This window comes from Alligator mississippiensis, chromosome 2, assembly GCF_030867095.1.
Source record: "Alligator mississippiensis isolate rAllMis1 chromosome 2, rAllMis1, whole genome shotgun sequence".
In the NCBI taxonomy this organism is placed as follows: Eukaryota; Metazoa; Chordata; order Crocodylia; family Alligatoridae; genus Alligator; species Alligator mississippiensis.
Genome location: NC_081825.1, coordinates 151,871,475 through 151,892,925, shown reverse-complemented (window position 1 = coordinate 151,892,925; position 21,451 = coordinate 151,871,475). Strand labels below are relative to the sequence as shown.

Below are 21,451 nucleotides of genomic sequence, written 5' to 3'. Positions count from 1 at the left end.
TCGATGCATCTCCAGCAAAACCAAGGAGGTGATTCTTCCACTCTACTCCGCATTGGTGAGACGGCAGCTGGAGTACTGCATCCAGTTCTGAGCACCATACTTTAACAAGGACATGGACAAGCCTGAGAGAGTCCAAAAAAGAGCCACCCATATGATCAGAGTCTTACATGGCAAGCCATACAAGGAAAGGCTGAGGGATCTGGGACTCTTCAGCCTGAAGAAAAGAAGGCTGAGAGATGACCTGGTAACAGTGTACCGCTACACTAGGGGATTACATCAAGGGCATGGTCAGCATCTGTTCACCAGGGCAACTGAGGGGAAAACTAGGAGTAATGACCCCTGGAAGACCTATTCAGGCTCAACATTAGAAAAAAACTTCTTCATAGTCAGTGTGTCCAGACTGTGGAATAAGCTCCCTCCAGAAGTGGTGCAATCACGTACCCTGGAAATCTTCAAGAGGAGACTAAACAGTCACCTTGTTGGGGTCACCTGACTCCCAGTTATATTTCCTGCTTGGTGCAGGGGGATGGACTTGATGATCTTCCAAGGTCCCTTCTGGCCTTACAATGTATGAATCTATGAAACTCTAACCTGCTTCCAAGAACTCACAGAGCCTGATGCCCTGACCCGATTCTTTTTCAACCTAGAGAAAAAGTGCATAGAATAAGAAATCATTGGTCACTGTACAACCCTGTCAGGCTAGGTGCTCACAGATACTACCAAGATCTGAAAGCATGCTGTTAGCTTCTACAAGGAGCTGTTCTGAGTTAAGTCTGTTGGCCCAGAGACCATTAAATAGCTACATGAGGGTCTTCCCAAACTCTCTGTCTGAGACTGAGTTCAGAGCTATTCCAGGCAAAACAGATGGCTGCTATTTGAGGAGCTTGCCATGGGAAGGTGCCAGGCCTTGATCAATTACCTGTTGAATTCTCCAAGACCTTTTTGCCTTTCCTCAACCCAGACCTCCTGCCTGTCTTCCAGGAAAGCTTCAAAGATCTTTCTGGTCAGCTGCCGTGAGGCAGTTTTCACACTGCTGCCCAAGAAATGGGATCTTGGTAACATTAAGAACTGGCAACTGGTATCGCTTCTGTGTACAGGTTACAAAATCCTAACCAAAGCCCTGGCAAACCATCTCAAAATGGTCATGCCCTCTGTCACAGGACCCCAGTTAAGATGAGAGCATATGTTGGTGATGTGATTGTTTTTATGAGCAGTAAGGGTAACATTCAGTCCCTGATTAAGTGAAGCAAGCCTATGAGCATGCCTCCTCAGCCTCAATTTATGGTCTGTAAGGTCGGTGAGATCATTCAATCTGGCCTCCCATGGGGATTACACTTCCCCCTACTGCTCTTTTTGTGGGTTCAATTACTTGTGCTTGCCTAATACATATCTTCCAGAAAAACATAGGTTTTGGTAGGAAGATACTAAGCAATGAAGAATTCATCACAGCCCTTGTTTGGTGCTTCCAATGGCTAATCACCCTCAATCCTCAGTACCTGAACCTTGTTGCTAAATGCATTGGGTTGAACTATAGCTTTTATCCTCAGGCCCCTTCTGACCTCCTAAGCTACAAAGCAGTAGAAGTCAGGATCACCTAGGGAAAAGCTTCTGCTGCCTTAATCCATCACCTGAGTAGTCCCCAGAATCACAAGTGCATGAATGGTGTGACTCGGTGCACAAAGAGGGAAATGGCTGCAAGCTTTGGCTGGGCTGGCAAGTGTCAGGACATCAGTCCTGCAAGCTGTGTTCCATTGTGACATCATCAGGGCCTTGGTGAGGGCCTCAAGCTATTGGGCATTGGGACAGTGACATCACAAAGGCTTTGACATGACAGATGTTGGCTCCTCTTCACCTCCCCCTACCTGCTTTATTTCTGCTTTCATCTGCCCTGAGAGGAGCAGTGCTGGTATAATAGGAATTTTCCTTTTCATTCTTTGTCAATATGACCACATATGACATCATGGATTATGAAGAGCAAGGTGATGATCTGATGGAGATAGAAGAGCAAGGAGATGATCTGATGGACGTGCAGGAGCAGGGGTACGGGGTAGTGGTAGGGAGGAACAGGGGGACAAGGCAATATAGAAACAGCAGCACAGATCTGAAGTGATGGAGAGGTAGGAGCACAGGGATGAGGCAATGGAGACGGATTAAAACAGGGTTGGCCAACCTGCGGTATGGGTCCCAAAAATGGCAGAGGCAGCCTTTGTTTGTGGCATACAGCAGACTGGGAGGAGATGGTGAGCTCAGCAGCAGAAGAGCAGGGAGCAGAGGGTGGGAGGAGAAATCAGAGCAGCAGGGGAAGGGGATTAGAGTGGCACTCAGGGTGGGTGGGTGCATGCAGGGTACAGCTGCCTAACCGGTTGGCCCCCACTTGATTACAACAATTCCCATCTCTGGTTGAAAAATGGACATTTTCTTTACAGGAGGCTTGAACAGGGAAGCTTCACTTTGTGTTCTCCCCTTAATGGGGGACTGTGGGAGCTTTGCTACTAAGGGTTAGGTCTAGTCTGTGGGGCACTATGCAGGGGCTTCCCAGTCTAACGTGCCCTGCACCCACCCCTTTTTAAAGGACTTTGCCACAGGTACCCAGCCTCTCCTTGTATGATTTGCCTTCCAAGGCCTTTATCATTTTTTCTTCTGCCTCTGGACCCTCTCTAACTTCTCCACATCCTTTTGAAACTGGAGCCAAAAACTGCATGCTATACTCTAGATGAGGCCTAACCAGTGCCAGAGTGGAGAGGCACTATCACCTTCCAACTCTTTTATCTGGGCTAGTTGATACAGCCCAAAACCCCATTTGCCTTCTGTGCAGATGCATCACACTGCAGACTCATATTGACTCTGTGATTGTCATGAAGGTAGAGAGCTGGTGATGGCACGAACTGAACACCGGCAAGAACTAAGTGAGGAAAAAAGGGAGCTGTGCTTCTGGAGTAGCTGCTTGATGCAGCTAGAGCATCCCCACTGAGAGAGTGAGGAGGAGAGAGACCCAGATGACAACAAGGATGGAGGTATGGCACGCAAAAATGAGGAGAGAGCCAATTGGAAAGGCAGAGGCAAAGAGGAGTTGAGGATCAGCTGGCTAGAAATGGTGTGAGATTGCGATGAGCTGAGAGGGAAGGAATAAAGAATCATTGCTGGGAACAATGGGGTGCAAAGCCTTATTAAGGATGTTAGTTGCAGTAGGAGACAATCCAAGGAGGCTTTCCCACCAGCGATGTTGCATGACTTCTTATATCTTGTCTAATAAACTGATAACAGTTTTGCTTATATGCTGTACTGTGACAGTGTTTTTTGCTGAATTTTGAACCTCTTGAACCTTTTGATATAAATGATGGTGGATTTATTTGTGTAGCTCATCTGGACACACTCCTAATTGGACTACACTTAAGTCTGTTTTATAAAAAATATGAAAACCCCAAGTGAAAGACTGTTGACTAAACATTTGTCTACTGAAATTAAGGTCACATCCTGAAATTTCAACACCATTACAAAAACAGTTAGAACTCTCTTCTAAAAATACATTTTGTGAGTTAACTAACACAACATCATACATGGTTCGAAAACATACACATCCATCCCCTATATCAATTACCTTATTTTGGTTCGAATAATCTAGATACATAGAATACTGATATTCCACTTGATCAATACTCAGACAAACATCTTTATAATACAAAACAGTTTTGGGCATGTATAAGCTTGTTGATTAACTGTTTCACATAGCTGCAAGTTGATTTCTTTCCAGTAGTCTTGTACTTCAGCTGCCCATTGGGACAATATTATAGGCATGAGAACCATTTTATTAATGATGACACCTAGAGGTATTATTGGGCTAGCTCCTAGGAATTGCTGTAGCTGATAGTCAAGAATGGTGAGGCTCAGTGTGTGTGTAGTGATATTGGGTGCTGATGTAATCAGTTTGGCCCAGGCATTGGCCACATGTTTCCTTCAGGTATATCTCCCTTCAAGGCTTGGTCGACCACACTCTTGGCAATGACATAATTGCCACAGTTGTGCTTGTGTGCATGTAAGGGCTGTTGAGGTATTTGCTCCTAACTACAAGATAGCCGTCACCAAGGTGGCACTATCCGCAGAAAGAATATTACTCAGACTTTGGTTTAAGTCTGCCATCTGTAGTTGTAAATGACTGACTGTAAAACTGTAAAATGAGTGCCAATTTCTGCAGGAGTGATCCTAGGGTACTTATTTTATTTGTCATTGCTTCTGAATCAATGGAATTCATCATTTACATCCCAGTTCCTGCAGCTCCAAGAACTGTCAACCAATCTTTTCCTTTTTTCTGTGCTAACAAGGACTTCACCTTTTAATCATTTTTCCCAACCCTTTTGTAAGGGCTGTGTAAGATTTAAACACTGGGGTTTTCTTGTTTGATTAACATGGACACAAATTGATTGAGATGTTAATGGCATGGACAATTGGTTGAATTCCCACATCCAATTATACATCTGTTTTTACTACAACTGGACCCACTGTCATTTTATGTGCTTCTCCACGCACCTTAACCAGTTGTGTTTTAGTTGTACCATTGGGACCCTAAAATTTCCAAATACCACTGTCAGGGCTGTCTACAAAGAATGTCTGCACAAAGGTAGCATTGCTTATGTTGTGAGTAGCAGTATGTTGAGCCTGGCAGGTATCAAGTCCCCAAGTAAAATTGAACTGAGAGGAATTGGTAATGATTGTGAGAGACGCATTGAATTGGCCAGCTAGAATCTAGCTGGGGATCACAGGCCAATTTAATTGCCAATAATCAGGATATTTAATTACGGGGAACAGAGGGGGACCAAAATTGAACTGTAAGGCCAGGATATCATTCAGGTTCTTTTGAGTGGTCCGCATCCAGGACAAGGTCTTGACTGTGCTTGCTAAAGGGAACATTTTGGTTGTCAAATACGTGGCATAGAATGGTTCATTATTTGGACCTCTATTTAAATTTGCATAGACTCCTACGTCCACACTTGGATAATAGTTAGTAAACATCAACTTAGTATAAGCGCAATTTCCAGTACACTGAACCATTATTCCTCAACACCCAGTAGAATTATGCCTGATCAGGTACACTGTATATCAGTTCCTTTCATTTGTTTACACCACCAAGGAACTTTAGACTTAGTTCAGGTAGATGCCAATCCAGAAATTCTGAATGATGCTGTCTGGGAGTTAACTGCATCACACTGAGTTTCTTGTGGTAATTTCCAACAATAATGGAGTACCACACAACAATGATAGCCTTGCTCATAGAGAGGTAGGCCTGAGTGGAAGTCTCCTCTGCATTCTCCTTTTCAGGTGTCTCCTTGCACCAGAAGTACAAGTGCCAGCAGTAGTATGAAAATCTTGAACCATAGAGTCCACATCTTAATAGTACCTGAAAAACATAACACAAAAGCATGGGCCTAATGGACCCAATTAATAATACATCATAATCATAATGTTTCTTTTAACTTTGAAGGATGTGCACCACTGTTGCAGCAGGGAGCACTTCGGCGACTGCGGCCAGAATGGTGAGGCTGTCCTGCCAGCAGTGGGGGCTGGGTATATGTGTGGCAGGGACCTATGTAGCTGAATACTTACCTCCAGGATCACTTGTGGTGCAGGCAGCAGAACCACAAACGCTGCAGCCACTCTGATTCATCTGTCTGGGCCGGCTGCGAATTGGTCGGCACGATGGAGCAGACGTCATTGGAGCACACCCCATACCAGCAGAAAGGGAGAGCCCTGGGAGCCTGGAGGATGGACTGCAGAGCCTGACTACAGCCAAGCCCCAACAGGGATGAAATGAGTAGGGCAGAAGCCTGCTCACCAGATTGGAGGCTCAGAGGAGTTTCTAGCCCTACGGGCCCTAATCCCTCAGGAGAGCAAGAGCAGCTTGATGCGGAGAAGCCCCAGAGAGCTCCAAAGGAAGGCGAGTCAGAGGTGGCAATCGTTCACAGTCAAGAGTGATCACTGCCACAAGTCAAGTAAAGGGTTGTAAATGAGTTCTTCATTGATGGCTAAGAAGGTCAGCCCTATAGCCACAGACTCTCTGGCAAATGCTACAGGTGGTAGTTAAAGGGAGACTCAGACCATGGATTTCTTGGTCTTGTGTCCTTTCCTTCCATTTCTGCCATTTTTCTGCCTCCAGGGTGAGATGGTTTTCCTCAAAGTAAGATGTACCTTCTCTCTCAAAGTGTCACCATGTAGCCCTGCCTCAGGCTAGTTTTTCCTAATCTGTGGTGTCAATGCCACACTTCTTAATGTTTACCTTGACGGTGTCCTTGAAGCATATCCTCTACCCCTGCATGTCCTTTGTCCTTGTCTGAGTTGAGAGTATAGCATTTGTTTTGGTAAGAGGACATCAGGCATGCACACATGATGCCCTACCTGCAGCAGCTGATGTTTACTAATCCACACTTCCATACTGGTGGTGTTGGCGTCAATGAAGACACTGGCATTTGTGTGACGATCCTTCCATTTTATGGTAAAGATCTTCTGGAGGTAGTGCTGGTGATGGCATTCCAAGCTCTTCAGGTGGTCCCTGTAGGTCACCCAAGCTTTACTGCCATAGAAAAGAGTTGGGATTACCACAGCTTTATATAGTAGGAGTTTTATTCAAGTTCTGATGTTGTGATCATTGAACACATGACGATACTGTCTTCTGAAGGCAGTGCTGGCACATCAGTTCCTATACTGGATCTCTTCATTGATGTTGGCCTTCTTTGAGAGATGGCTGCCAAGATATGCAGTGTTCAATATCCTCCAGCTCCTCTCTGTCAATATGAATCTTTGTGGGGGAAGTTGATTGGCCCAGAGCAGGCTGGTGAAACACCTTTGTTTTTCTGATGTTAAGGGTCAGTTCCCAGCACTAGTATGCTTGAGAGAGGCAGTTAAGGGCTGTTTGTATGTGCAGTGACAGCACAATCATCAGCATACTGAAATTCCACAATTGAGGCTGAAGTAACTTTGGTTTTGGCACAGAGGCAAGAGAGATTGAAAAGGTTGCCTTCCATCCTGTACTCAGTGCTGATGCCATGTGGCAGATGGTCATGGGTATGCATCTTGATGACTGCAAGAAAGATGGAAAACAGAACTGGTGTGATCATGCAGCCCTGCTTGATGCCAGTTCAAATGGCAAAGGGGTCCATAGAGCAGCCACCACATAGGATGGAGACAGTCATCTGGTCATGAAGGAGTCTTAGAATGGTGATACTTTCCTTGGGCTGACAAACTTTGATAAGATCTTCCACAGAACTTCGCAGTTAACAGAGTTGAAGGCTTTAGTCAAATCAATAAAGGCCAGATACAGTTCCTGGTGTTGTTCTCTACCTTTATCCTGTATCTGCCAGGTCACAAAAATCATGTCTGTGGAGCCTCTCTATGGACTGAAGCCATATTGAAACTTGGGAAGGATTTCCTTGGAAAGAGGGAGTGGCCAGCTCAGTAGAATTTGAGCAAAACTCTTTGATATTCAGAAAGCAGCTGACACAGGTGATAATCACAGAATATATGAAAGCATCAAATAAGCAGGGGTGGCAGGTTTAGGGGTGAGGTATGTGAGGGCAGCGGTGCCCCTCTGTGGGCCACACAGGTGCCACCCAGCCAGCCAGACATGGGGGGGGGGCTTGCACACAGTGGCTGCCACTGCCATCTACTACCCTGCACTGCTGCTGCTCCAGGTCTGGCCGTGTGCTCCCTGCCCCCCCCCTCCACATCCAGCCATACACCTCCTCCCCTCTCCCCCCCGCTCCATGTCCGGCTGCCAGGGGTACACTGATTTTAAAAGGTTGAAAAGCCCTGCCATTAGACAAAAACAAGAGGAGCGAAGTGACTATGACAAATATAAACATATTCTCCCTGTGGAACAACAGTGGAAAAGTTATGACTCACATTATGCTCCGTAGCCTGCCATCTCTAGGTGAAAAAAATCTGTCCTGAAAGTCAAAGCAGTTTTCGCTCAGGATGCTCCAACAGTGACAGTGATATTTTTGGTCAAGCAGCTGCAGGAGAAGCATAGAGAAAAATTAATACCATTATACATAGCCTTCATTGATCTGATGAAGACTTTTGATACGATCAACAAACCAGGCCTTTTTACTGTTCTGAAGAAATTGGGTTTCTCCCACCAAACTTGAACATCATTTGCTCATTACATCAAGGTATGAAGCCACTGACTTCCTAAAAAATTAACGTTCAGCAGAGCCCTGCAGACTGACCCTTGGTTTCACCTGCTGTTACACTGCACCTTCAGTTACATTCACATTACATTTCTCCAGTTCCACTATGCACTCCTCTATGTAGGTAGACCAAGTTCCACATGCACACTGCTCTCTCTTCCCCTTATTCCAGCTTCAAGCTTCCTCGTCCACCATGCTAATCTGCCTCTCTGCCACACTGTGCCCATGCCCTTGCAATTCTGGGCATTCTGTTTAAATTTTGACCAACCAGCCAGAACTTGCCTACAAAATATGGGACCGTCCCAGCCAAAGCAGGACATATTGCACCCTATTCATGCTTAGCCCATGGGAGGGCCACATACCTTTGCACATTCACCATTTGTTTTTAGTATTGATATAATAAAGTTTTTAACAAATCAAAAGTCCCTCTTTCCCTCTCTCTTCCAGAGCAAAGCATAAGGGGTTAAAAATATAGATTTTCCTTAATTCAGGTCAGCTGCATTACCTTTGGTATGTGTTTTCAGGCCAAATGCTATCCTTTGTTGTATATGCAAGGCTTCTGTGGCAGATAGGGGGCACTCCATGTACTTGTATCTAGCCATAGAATTTGGCCCTTTCCATTACCTTTTGTATGAGGGTAGGTTCTTGCCTGCTGAAGTCAGTGGCTTTATCACAGCAGCCTGGGCTGATCTAGAGTTTTAAAAAGTGAGGTGCAGATAGTGTGGCACATCCTCACTAGTTTTTTTCTCTAGTTAAACAGAAACTAAAAGCTTTACTAATATGCTAGGGGCAAGTGCTATATTATTCTGTTCAAGATGAAAGCAATCACAAATATAACTATTGGAATGTGCACTAATTTGCTAGTTCGTATATCAAGTTTAAAAAAACACAACAAACACAAACAGCAAACACAAAAAATAGTCAGTGAAGTTAAAAGATATTGCATCATTAGTCCTGTAGTCATTATAGTTAAATGTATGTCTCTTATTCAGATTCATAAAACAAAATCTAGCTTTCCTGATTGTCTTGACAGTGTCTCCAATACTTCACTGGGTGCATCTACACGATACACTGACTGCACAGTACCCCAATACTACTGTGCAGTACCATCATGTGGCAAAAACTGTGACATGATTCTACTATGCAGTAGTGTTCAGCTACTGTGCAGTTGTGTCACAAAAAAGGTGTTTGCTGGCACTACTGAGCAGTAACTTGGATTACTGCGCATTTATTTAGTACTTGTTTATACAAGTACTAAATAAATGTGCAGTAACAACTCCTCAATACAGTCTCATATAGACATGCCCACTGTCAGTCATATCTACACCTAAGTTAATATTACTTTACCTAAATTAAGTTTTTTATCTAGAACTAAAAATAGTCTGTAGAGCTATGAAATAGGAGAGAGTCATTACCAGGAATGACTAACAGAAAGTAAAATTGCAAAAGAAAGGATAATTTGAGAAGTGAAACATCAAGACCATTAGAAAGGATAGAGGGTTGTTAACACCTGTGGAGTGCAGAGAGATTAACTTGAATCAGGGAGATGATCGTGAGCCAGTTGACTCTCTCAGCACTACCTGAATAGAAATGCAGCTGCCCCTCCCAGTAGATAGTATTAAGTTTGTGTGGAGCACGAATTAAAGGCAGTGGAGATTCTGGCCTTAATGTGAATTTGAGAATGAGATTTTTTTGTAGTGAAATGCTTAACTAATACAACCACTTGTTTTTTAGGTCCTGAATATTCATAGCACAGGCAAAATATTAAAATAACAGACCATACCGTCCTTCGGAAATCATGCAGTTGCATGCCTTTGCAGTATTATGCTGTCATTGTTAACATCAGTGGGAGGATATACATGAAGAGAGCAGATAATACCAAAGGGAAATATTGGCAAGGGTCCCACAGGAGAAATCAAGCTACCAAAAAGTAGATATGTGTTTGTCTGGTGGGGTGGGAGGTACGTGTGATACATGCAAGTTCTCATTTCTCTTCATTTCTTGTAGCTCACTGTTTAAACACAAGATTGGCCCCAGAAGACATTAATCATTCATCATTATCATGCCCGTGGCAGCTGATTAGTTGTGAAATTCATTTTCCTGATTATATTAAAAGATGGTTTATTCTCAAGTTACCTCTAAACAAAACCACGCAAGTGTTTTACTTTGTTTTCTTCCCCATCCTTTATACAAACAATCCTTCCCATTTAGGGAGATACCTTTCCATTTTTTTCTTTCAATTTTACTGTAGATTGTGTGGGTAACAAGTAAGAATGTGGAACTGCTGGAGCTATTCGACAAGGGATTAACAAATAGCTAAATTTGACATTATTGGATTTACATTTTTTTAATTCTTTTTTTAAAAAGATAAATAAAAAGAGCCAAATTCTCAGAAGAAAATAGTTCTGTAGAAAATATGACTGTATTTTTAATAGCAGGTTAAAATAACTGAGAATGAATGACAGTAAATGTATCCACTGTGAGGTATGCAGGCAGTAGCAGATCCAGGACAAGTCAGGGTGGGTACAGTCACTCCATTTTGATTGTACGTCACATAGACAGTGAGTTTTGAACTAGCTGCTTGGCCATCACAGGCTCCTGCCAGAGCTCTGCATGAGTAGTGAGTTCTGAGCTCACCAGCCAGTCATGGAGTAATAGAAAAGTAGGGCTGGAAGTGACCTTTCAAGGTCATCTAGTCCATCCCCCTTCCTGAGGCAGAATCATCTCTATCAAAACCATCCCATACAAATCCTTGTCTAACCTATTTCTAAAACTGCACAATTAACCCTTTCACCCAAGCTGTTGTCCCCCCAATTCAGCACAGATAAAGCAGGGGGACAACAGCTGCGGGGATTATTAACATATGCTAGAGATCCAAAGAAGAGTGCCATGCCCGCGCTACAGAGTACAACAAAAGAGGAAAGTGAAAAAATGCTGACATGGGCAGCAACAAGATGGGGAATAAATGCTTTCCTGGCCTTATGCCGCAATCTCAAAGCCCAGAAGCACGGGACATGTCCATAGCCTAGCATAGGCATAGCTACTCATAGATCACCCCTGATCAATACTTATTCAACCTGTCTTGAACACCTCCAATAATAGAGATTGCACAACTTCCCTAGACAGTCTGTCTCGCTGCCTAACTGTCATTTGCCCTTTCCCTCCCTCTTTGTCCCTGGTGAATTTAGCAGCACAGAAAAGGAAGGGACAAGTGATGGTGGCAAAGCTCAACCCCTAAGCTGCAGACTGACATTAGAAAGCTGGAGCTCAGGACAGACCCTGCACCAAGGAATCATATATGACACAGTCAAAGAGGGGTGCACCTGTGCCACTGCATCCCTTCTGGATTATCCCTTGTATCTAAGTAAAGAGCTCTTTAGTTAACAGTCCATTCTTACCCGAACAGAGCTTCTTTGACTTGCCAGCCTGACTGTATTTGTACTTCTCGCATTTTGATGACTTTATTGTGGGCACTAGTACTTTGTGTCCTTCTAATGCTCTGCTTGATGTTCCCTTTGATTTTTGCAGCGTACTTTCTGGATTGGAAGGTATGAAGGAACAGGAAATCTGCAACACAATTATGGCCACAATGCTGGAAAACTGTCATACTTTGTTTGAACTGGAGCACGCAAAGCAAGATGTGGAACAGCATCCATGTGAGGAGCTAGCGAGAATTATTTTGGTGAAAGTGAGTACCTGCAGTGTTTTTCTTTTCTGATTTGGATGAAGAGCTGTGGGGCAGGTGACGCTGTGTAGGGCCCTGTCCAGAAATTTTCTCAAATTGGATAGGAGGCAAAAATGCCAGTCTCATACATTTCTCTGGTATTCATTTATGTACAGTTGTGATGCTACCACCATTGTATACTAACAAGTCTATCCTTTTCATAGATTTCATAGACATTTGGGCTAGAAGGGACCCTGGAGGATCATCGAGTCCAGCCCCCTGCCCCAGGGACAGGAAGTCAGCAGGGATCATAGGATCCCAGCAAGATAAACATCCAAATGTGTCTTGAAGGCATTCAAAGTGGGTGCTTGAACCGCCTCTGGTGGCAGTCTATTCCAAACCCTGGGGGCTTGGACAGTAAAGAAGTTCTTTCTTATGTCCAGCCTGAATCAGTCGCAGCAAAGTTTGTGACCATTCGATCTTGTCATCCCTTGGGGCGCTCTGAAAGGCTGATTTCAGCTTCAAGATCTTGATGGCTTTAGGGGTGTATTCTGTTTGTTTTTATTCTTTATAAAGTTAACCCTAATGTTTAACTTTATGATTTTAAAAAGGAAACCTATTTGATCTTTTCTTTTAATTAAAACAGGAGAAAGTGGGGATTGGGGAGGGAAATGGCTGAGGTAGATAGCCAAAACAAGCACTTTTCTTGGCCAGGCCCCACAACAGCAAGAGCTTAAGGCATAGAAGTTGGTTCCTTACTATGAACCAGTGGTGAAGGATATATGCCCAGTCAGGAAAGACACTTTCTGGAGCTGTTAATTTTTAGAGCATGTAAGAGGAAAGGCTATTCATGACTGTGCAGTGAATAGCACACAAGCAATGGCTAAACAACTAAACATAATATAACTCTTAAATAATGAGGACCCCAATATACTTTAAGTTGTGTCTCTTGGTGGGAGAGGGAAGGTGTGAAAATTGTATGCAGTGACTCTTTTAGAAAGGGACATTTAGGAAGATAGTAAAAAAGTCCCATCATGAATCATGGACTAGAACGGTTGCTTCCACAAAGAAGGTCAGAACCTAGACAATCATCTGTGCAGAATACTGATGGCAACGAAGGGGTTGCACAGCCACTACCTGCACCTTGTCCAGTGCTTCCATCGATGACTTGTTCCTGGTGAATTTTAGGCAACAAAAACAATATTGAATTTGAGGACCTGAAGTGACACAGTGAGACCCAGCTGGGTCATAGCAAAGTACATAGCAAAATCATCAGTGAATAATTAAAGGGATTTCTTACTCTTAGAAAAGTTCCGCTAAATGCTTTCTACGTGGCCCTCATTCAGGGCAAGTTAAAGGCTTTTGCCTTAGTCATCATTCTTCTCTATGCGCACATAAAGTCCTTGGACAGCAGGGAATGGAACTGCTGATGACTCATTTGCCATCTCCTCCCTGATGTCTCATACTGCTGTCTCAAAGCTCATTGGAGAACACCTGTGTCCTCCAGGCAGAGGAAATGATCTGTACACTGTTTGGAAACTAGGAGTCTAGAATGTTCCTTGACATCATAAAGCAACTGTTAGTAATCTGATAGGTGTCCGGGCCACTAGATGCCGCCAAGGAGAATTCAGCAAGAGTCATCACAAACTGTCAATTATTTGTTAGTCTCTCTGGTTGGAGAAAAATGGGCCGAGGTGTTTGCTGACCATGGGGAAAAAGTGGTCCCTATGCCTGAACCACTTTAGAATCCCCAAAGACAAGCACCTTTGAGAATTAAAATGCTGGTTCAAAGAGCTCGGGCATTAAAGTCAAGGTAAGTTGTTAATCCATGTGTCTACAGATCCATTTATTTTGAACATGATCCAGGGGTATAAGAGAGGACTGGCATTATTTAGATAGATGCATTGGACTGAACGCAAGATGAGGAATGTGAGAGTCCTCTTGCATTACCCTGTTAGCTGGCAAGTTACAGGCTACCCAGATGGTACAAGTGGTGCCAAAACTGGAGGTCTAATCCTGTCATCAGGTGTTGGTGGCACCTGCAGATTTTGACAGTAGTATATTGTAGGTCTGTGGACAATGTTTGGCCTTGTTCCCAGATAGCTAACAACAGGGGTGTAGCTAGATTTTCCAAGATGTAGGGCAGTGTCTTGAAGTAGGAGCCATAACACATGAGTTGTGTCCTCTGGAGGGTGGGGGCCCTCACCATGGGAGCATGCTGGGGAGGAGAACAGGATGTTCTATGCCCCTCAAGTGAATGGTGACCTCCTGCCCAAGCTGTAAGGGGTGTGCTAAAGAACAATTTGATAGTGTGCCTTCTGCCATTTCTGGAAGTTACCCTCTTTGTGTCATGACAGGGATCCCTAAACACTCTGACTTTCATTGTGAATCCTAGATGGTGCAATGGTAGTGGAAAAGGAATGGGAATGAATGAGTTCAGTAGGAGAGGGGAAAAAAAGCGAGTTATGTTTGAGATTACTGATGCACTAGCTTCTGTAGACAGTAGCTGCCGGCTGCTCCCTGTATTGAAAAAACAATTACTCTACAGATGTATTGACTTGCCCAGCGCAGCAAATAACTGGTGGTCTGCATGCAAACACTATTCTTAATGAAAGTTAATTCCCACCTATGGCCAGCTAGATTTACTAACTACAGTAATTGTACTATGTGCACAAGTGAAAAGCATGGGGCAAATACCGCTCTGATTTTAGATGTTCCTCCAACCCCATTGATCCTCAGCTGTATTGCAGCCAGCTGAGAATTTGTTGCAATCAGCATGGGCAGCAGTTGAAAAGGCAGAGCTGTCCCTCACTGAACCCAAATGTCTTCCATGGCGCCAGTCTCATTGGCCTTCCTCTGCCTCTTAGTGTGAGGAATAGCAGCAGTAGCTGCCACAGGCTCCTGACAGCATCACTTACTATTTGGACCTGGGCTATTTCCATCACTCTCTTCCCCTCCCCTATAGCCTCTGCTTTCATTTGTTGCGTTGCCTTTGGTTGCTTTTCCACTTAGATTCTTCTTACCCCCTGCTACTCCCCATCTGTTGTGCCCATTTCTTTCCTCGTCTTCTTCACTTTTCCCTTTTCCTTCTTTACTCAAACAGTCCCTTCCCACCATTCTTTCCCTTCAACCTCAACTTGTCCTTCTGCCTCTTTCAAAATAAGAGTAATAGTATTTTTCTTTATATGAGATAATGGCAGGGGGTGCGGGACCGCCACTGTGCCAAGGCTACTTCTTAACCTGATCCCTGTGTCTCTATCATCTTTGGTCTGTATTTCTGACTCATTGGATTGTCTACTCTTAAGGGCAGAAACTAGGTCTTAGTCTCTGAGTTTATCAAGTATCCAGGGTAATTTTGATTCAACAAATACATCCTCTGAGATGCGTGTTCTGACCCTAGACATCATTAGGACACTGTTCTGTGGGAAGCACTTTGTTTGCCTTCACTTTGAAGTGCTGTTGTAAATCCTATCAGAGAGTCCCTGGTATGGGAACTGAAGCACTTATAGGAGGAATATGTTTCATTTTAAAAATGTATAAAATTGAAACCCAGGCTGGGCAGAACACCAGCACAAAAATCACCCTGATTCAGAGTTATGTGGGAGCTCCTTGAAACCTGTTGTCTCTATATGATTCTGTGATCAGCATCTGAAGTTATGAACACTTAACTAGCATTTATACAAGTGCTCTGGGAGTGGTGGGGGCACTTTAATAAGAGCAATTCCAAGAGCTTTTCTAATTAAGGCACCTGGAATGTCATGTGTATCAGCATCCCCGCGCTAAAAAATGGTGGCAGGGGCAATTTAACTAAAGCCCTTTGAGCAAGCTTTAGTTTAAGCAACCCCACTGCCATTTTTCAGTGTGGAGACGCTGATACACATGATGTTGGAGTCTGCTGGAGTGCAGTAATTACCATGCTAGTCTACTCCAACAGACTGTAATTACAGCTCCCCAGCCCACCCATAAGCAGAAGCCTTCCTGGGTGTGTGCATGACTGTAAGCATGCATACATGTAATACACCTGCTTCCCCCTCTACTTTCCAGTCATTCCTGAGTGCAATCCAGATATGTGGCTGCCTGTTGTTCTTGCAGCCTGCATACATAATGGTCTGCTTTTGTGGAGCAGATATCAGGCTTATTCCAGGTATTTGGTAGCAAAACATGATACAAGGGGATTATGGCTTTGGCCATTCCATTTTGGGAACATAGCATCCTCCATTGAGCCCTGTTATGACTGTCATTTTCTTGAGCTCCCATGGCACCTGATGTGTGGGTATCTTACTTCCCACATACCATACTATTAAACCTTTGGCTGCTTTAATGGGAGAAAATGTGCTTTTCAAACAAAGCCATGCCAAAAGCATACTTGGCTTTGTGCAGCTTATTGGAAAAAAAGAAAAAAAAAAGTTGAATGGATTGACTTGGCACCACGTAATTTTACTTCTGTATAAAAGTTAGTACTTCAAAGAAATTCTCCAAATGGAAGAAACTGAAGTAAGCAGCTTTGAGAGAGAGAGGTGTGGTTACAAACCAGCAGTAATCATTAGCAGAGAAGGATATTGAAATCCAAATTGTGTCTCCTACTGCTCATGCACAGGACAATAAGGGCATACAAGGAGCAGCTTAATCCCTGTCTGCTTCACCTCTTGCATGGGGCAAACAGAGGGGGGGAAGCAGCACTGACTTCAGTTTTGCACCATGTTTAGTCAGTGTGAACAGGGAAGTCAAGTGTCCAGGAGAAGAGCTGATTCCCCATACTTTTTCTAGGAAAAGGGAATCTCTTTCCATGTTGGAGTCCAGTACCTGCTTCATTGACATTTTAATCCCAATTCAGGATGGAAAAGTTTAATACAAACTTTGAACAGACACAGATTTCCATTTTCTGACCACATGTAATTTCAGTCCATCATAAAGTAATAAAATGTTCATTGAAGCTGTTCTTTGGTTTGGGGTACAGTTTCATGACCTTGAGGAAGTTTCTGGATGCTGTGGAAATGTTTCTCTTCCATGTTGTTTTGTAGGTTAAGGTAATTGGAGATAAACATGTTTAGTAGGCACACATTAACAAGTGGGTTATGCCTACAGATTAGATATCTGTCACATGTTGCATACTTCTGACTTATTAAGGCCATAAAATAAATGCCTCGGTGCTCCCTCTTAATTCCTGTATTTATTGGGTGGTGTCACTTAGAAACTATTTAATCTCTCATCCATCTGGGCACAAGGGGCAATTTAGCTGCTATGTATGTATCACACAGAAGATATGTAGGTGCTATAATCAAATGTTGCTTGTGTTATACTTTACAGTAGTGGTTCTCAACCTTTTTTGTATCAGAAGCCATTTGTAAACATTGATGGCCAGTCCCTACCCAGTGCCCCTCACTCCCAAATCACTGTCTCCTGCCTCCCGACCCCAGACCTCTAGGGTGTGGAGCAGGGGATGGATATGTAGGGCGCAGGGGTGGGAGGGGGCACCAAGCAACCCTTCCTGGAACTCTGCCAGCCTGCAAGGGAAAAGCCACATTTTTCTTCTTTAAAGGAGAATCCATTTTTAAAGTTTGTTGATCCATTTTTTAAGTTTTTTCGTGACCCTTTCATATATTCTTGTGCCCCACTTCTGGGTCACAATCCATGGGTTGAGAAATGCTGCTTTAGAGGAGAATTCCTAGTGTGGTAAGATAGGCCTTGATTGATTTTTTTTCTTTGTGTGGTATTAAACAGAGAGATAACTCAGATAATTAAAGTATAAATCAATTCTGTGCTACAATATTCTTGTTTTATCACCTGACTGAATAAACTGGTTCAAGAAACCAACCCAGTAACAACATCAGTAGTGCATTGCCCTATTTTAATCTACTGCCTTTCATTCCAAAGGAACTCAAGTGTTGTTCCAACAGCAATTATACTCCTTACTATAATACATGATTATCCATTGTTATGCAGTCACGTCTGTCATGAAACGTGACCATGGATGAACATTAATCAACAATGTTTGCCAACAGTTAAATACTGGAAGTGAGGAACACTTTCCTTCAATTTGAAGATTCAATGTGAAATTAAGTCAGATGGTAGGTAATTACCTAAATAAGGGTCAGGCTAGATTCACTGGAGTTACCACTTATTGGAAAAAAAAACCTTATTGGGGTGTTTTTTTAATGAGCAAAACCGATCAGTCTTACAGTGTGGCTCAGGTGAACGCTGCCATCTCCAGTAGCAAAGTAGGGGCCTGCGGTGGCATGGACACCAAGGCGCACAGAGACAGCCCAGAGATTGCAAATTTGAGGCCATAGCAGAATCACTTGTGGTGTGGCCCTGTCAGATTCCATGGAATCTATGAATTCTGCTAAATACCTTGTCACAAGAACATGAAAAAGGAAAGGAAGTAGCAAGGTGCTTTGGTTGAGTGCTGGCTTGAAGGGGAAAATGTAACCTGTTTCTTGACCATGTGTAACAGGGAGCCATGTCAAGACCGGATCTTAACATTGGCCCACCCCTCCATCTAGGGCAGTCTGCCCTGCTTCTCCTGCCACGACTTGCTAGTTAATAAACTGTATTTAAGGTGTGGGAGGCTACCCATTTAATACTCCAATGCCTGGGGCAATATACACGGTTCTGACCTTCCCTACACCAGGTCCCATGTATCACAGGTGGCATCATAAGTTGTTCATAACTCCGGCCTAAGGCTGAACCAGACTCTCCCCCTTGCTGGGCCTCTCACATTCTGCCCTTCACTGGGTCTCATACATACCACCCCCTCTCACAGGGCCTCTTCCATCCTGCCCCTCACTGGGTCACTCGCAAACCCACCCTGCTCCAACAACCCACTTGGGCCAACAAGCTTACCTACTCACACTCCAGCCAGTCCACACACAGCCCTTCGGGTTGCTCAAGCAACCCTACTCTATGCGATACCGGCTTTATGCCTCACACTGAGCTAAACTCTGCCACCTCATAGATTCATAGATGTTAGGGTCGGAAGGGACCTCAACAGATCATCGAGTCTGACCCCCTGCATAGGCAGGAAAGAGTGCTGGGTTTAGATGACCCCAGCTAGATGCCTATCTAACCTCCTCTTGAAGACCCCCAGGGTAGGGGAGAGCACCACCTCCCTTGGGAGCTCGTTCCAGACCTTGGCCACTCTAACTGTGAAGAAGTTCTTCCTAATGTCCAATCTAAATCTGCTTTCTGCTAGCTTGTGGCCATTATGTCTTGTAACCCCCAGGGGCGCCTTGGTGAATAAATACTCACCAATTCCCTTCTGTGCCCCCATGATGAACTTACAGGCAGCCACAAGGTCGCCTCTCAACCTTCTCTTGTGGAGGCTGAAGAGGTCCAGGTGCCCTAGTCTCTCCTCATAGGGTTTGGCCTGCAAGCCCTTAACCATATGAGTGGCCCTTCTCTGGACCCTCTCCAGGTTATCCACATCCCTCTTGAAGTGCGGCGCTGAAAATTGCACGCAGTATTCCAACTGCAGTCTGACCAGTGCCCGATAGAGGGGAATTATCACTTCCTTGGTTCTGTTCGTCATGCATCTGCTGATGCACGATAAAGTGCCATTAGCTTTTCTGATGACTTCGTCACACTGACAACTCATGTTCATCTTGGAGTCTACTAGGACTCCAAAATCCCTTTCTGCTTCCGTGCCACCAAGCAGGTCATTTCCTAGGCAATAGGTATGCTGGACATTTTTCCTTCCATTTCTCCTTGTTGAATTGCATTGTGTTGTTTTCTGCCCATATGTCCAACCTGTCCAGGTCTGCTTATAGTTGTTCCCTGCCCTCTGGTATGTCCACTTCTCCCCACAGTTTTGTGTCATCCACAAACTTGGACAGAGTACACTTCGCTCCCTCGTCCAAGTCACTGATGAAGACATTGAAGAGTATCGGTCCAAGGACCGAGCCCTGTGGGACCCCACTGCCCACACCCTTCCAGGTTGATACCAACCCATTCACTACGACTCTCTGGGTACGACCCTCTAGCCAATTCGCCACCCACCGGACTGTGTAGTCATCCAAGTCACAGCCTCTTAACGTGTTCACCAGTATGGTGTGGGATACCGTATCAAAGGCATTCCTGAAGTCTCGACAGGCAACTCATCCAAATTTTTTGCTCTTGACGGGGTTGGCTCCTGTGCGCCCTTCAGGTTGCCCAAGCAACCCTACTCTATATACCCACAGTTCAGTCCTTCAGGCCTGCCTGTGCAGACCCTACTCTGTACCCCCATGCGCAGCCCTTCAAGTGCCACCACACACCCTACTTTGTGCAGGACTCCACACACACTTCCACCCCTCACTGGGGCCAACTCATGCCACCTCACTGGGGCTCGGGGTCTTACACCGCATGGGCTCAGGTGTCTGCAAAAGTGCCTGTCCCCCACTGCCTGTTCCTGATCTAAAATTACCCACTGGGTAGTGGGAGCTGGGGTTATAAGGTGCTCCTACCCACCTTTCACTGGGGAGGCAACTGGCCTGGCATTTCTGGGAAACTACCCTGCCACAGATAGTCACACCAGGCCATCCTTCCCCAGCAGGGTGTAGTTTCAATTCATACCCAGGACCAGGAGCCTCCTGCCATCCCCCACAGCTTCTGCCCTTACCTCCAAGATGTTCTAAGCAGCTCCAACTGAGTGATGTCCTTTCTCTGGCTGTTTGCAGCAGCTCCCACCTCAGCCCTGGGTGCCTGAGCTGAAATGGAGGCCACTCACCCCTCTCCTCCAATCACATGACACTCTTGCAGTCATGTGACCACCTCATCAGGGCTGGCCTGCACCTCCCAGCTGCCCTCCTGCCTGCTGTCAGCCCTTCAAGTGGCAGGCACCAAAGGTGCTCTGCCACACCATACCTAGTTTTTTTCCTCTGGAAGTCTACCACCCACAGCAGAGCACCTTGAATTGGTAAGTGCAGACTAGCTGGAAACCCACGTCAGCTGGAAAATGACTAAGCAGGGTTGCAACAGTATCTGGTTAGATGAGGGCCTGCTGCAGCTGCTTGTTAAACAATAGGAATTTACCAACCTGTGTAAGAAATTGTTTCTTTTCTGCTCCTTTAAGTGACAGAGCAGACAACTCCACTTGCCAGGAAGCAAAACAGCAAGTGATCCCAGTAATAAAATACAAAGTACAAAACTAATCTAAAATGATAGTTTTGGAATTACTTACTTATTACGATTATTCAGCATATTTAACACTCTGAAGAGAAATGAAAACTGGCATCCTGCCAGCTTTTTGGAGAAGGGATAGTTTCAAAACAAGGTTTTTGTTTTATGTGGAATAGACTTTTTCTACCTGATTTCCAGTGTTCAGACAAATGTATTAAGCCACAGTGTTTGGTCCCTTCCAGGATCATGCCTACTGTCCTGAGGTAGAATGCAGAACATGGGATTTTTCAAGGGCACTCAATGCTGGCCTAACTCTTGCTCCCACTGAAGCCGTCTGTAAAATCCATTTTACTCCAAGCTTGCTGTGACCAAAACAGTCCACAGAAGCTTTTTTTTTAAGTAAATGCCTCCTTCCTTCATCAGTTTACCACATAGTTACTTAAAGCAGCCTAACGTGAGGCTCTGGCCATTTCTTTGATAGTGTACAGAGTTTCCCAAGACTCACCAACAGTAT

The 21,451-nt window shown here is 44.6% G+C and overlaps 1 protein-coding gene and 1 long non-coding RNA gene across 7 annotated transcripts in view; one reads left to right on the top strand and one right to left on the bottom strand.

Moving 5' to 3' along the window:
* The window catches only part of FAM13A (family with sequence similarity 13 member A), a 257,788-nt gene that overhangs the window by 76,420 nt on the left and 159,917 nt on the right, over nucleotides 1-21,451 (top strand). For all 5 annotated transcript variants that reach the window (XM_059722315.1, XM_019488106.2, XM_019488105.2 and 2 more), the window contains exon 5: nucleotides 11,706-11,865. In XM_059722315.1, the coding sequence (XP_059578298.1) occupies nucleotides 11,706-11,865 (160 nt within the window). The remainder of the gene's footprint in view (nucleotides 1-11,705; nucleotides 11,866-21,451) is intronic.
* LOC109283329 (uncharacterized) lies at nucleotides 2,801-20,561 on the bottom strand. 2 transcript variants are annotated; one of them, XR_002090439.2, is made up of 3 exons: nucleotides 20,438-20,561; nucleotides 7,891-8,000; nucleotides 2,801-5,392 (listed from the first exon to the last, which is right to left on the bottom strand). It is a non-coding gene; the product is annotated as an uncharacterized LOC109283329 (long non-coding RNA). The 2 variants fall into 2 exon arrangements; XR_009459929.1 differs by lacking the exon at nucleotides 2,801-5,392 and adding an exon at nucleotides 5,432-7,069.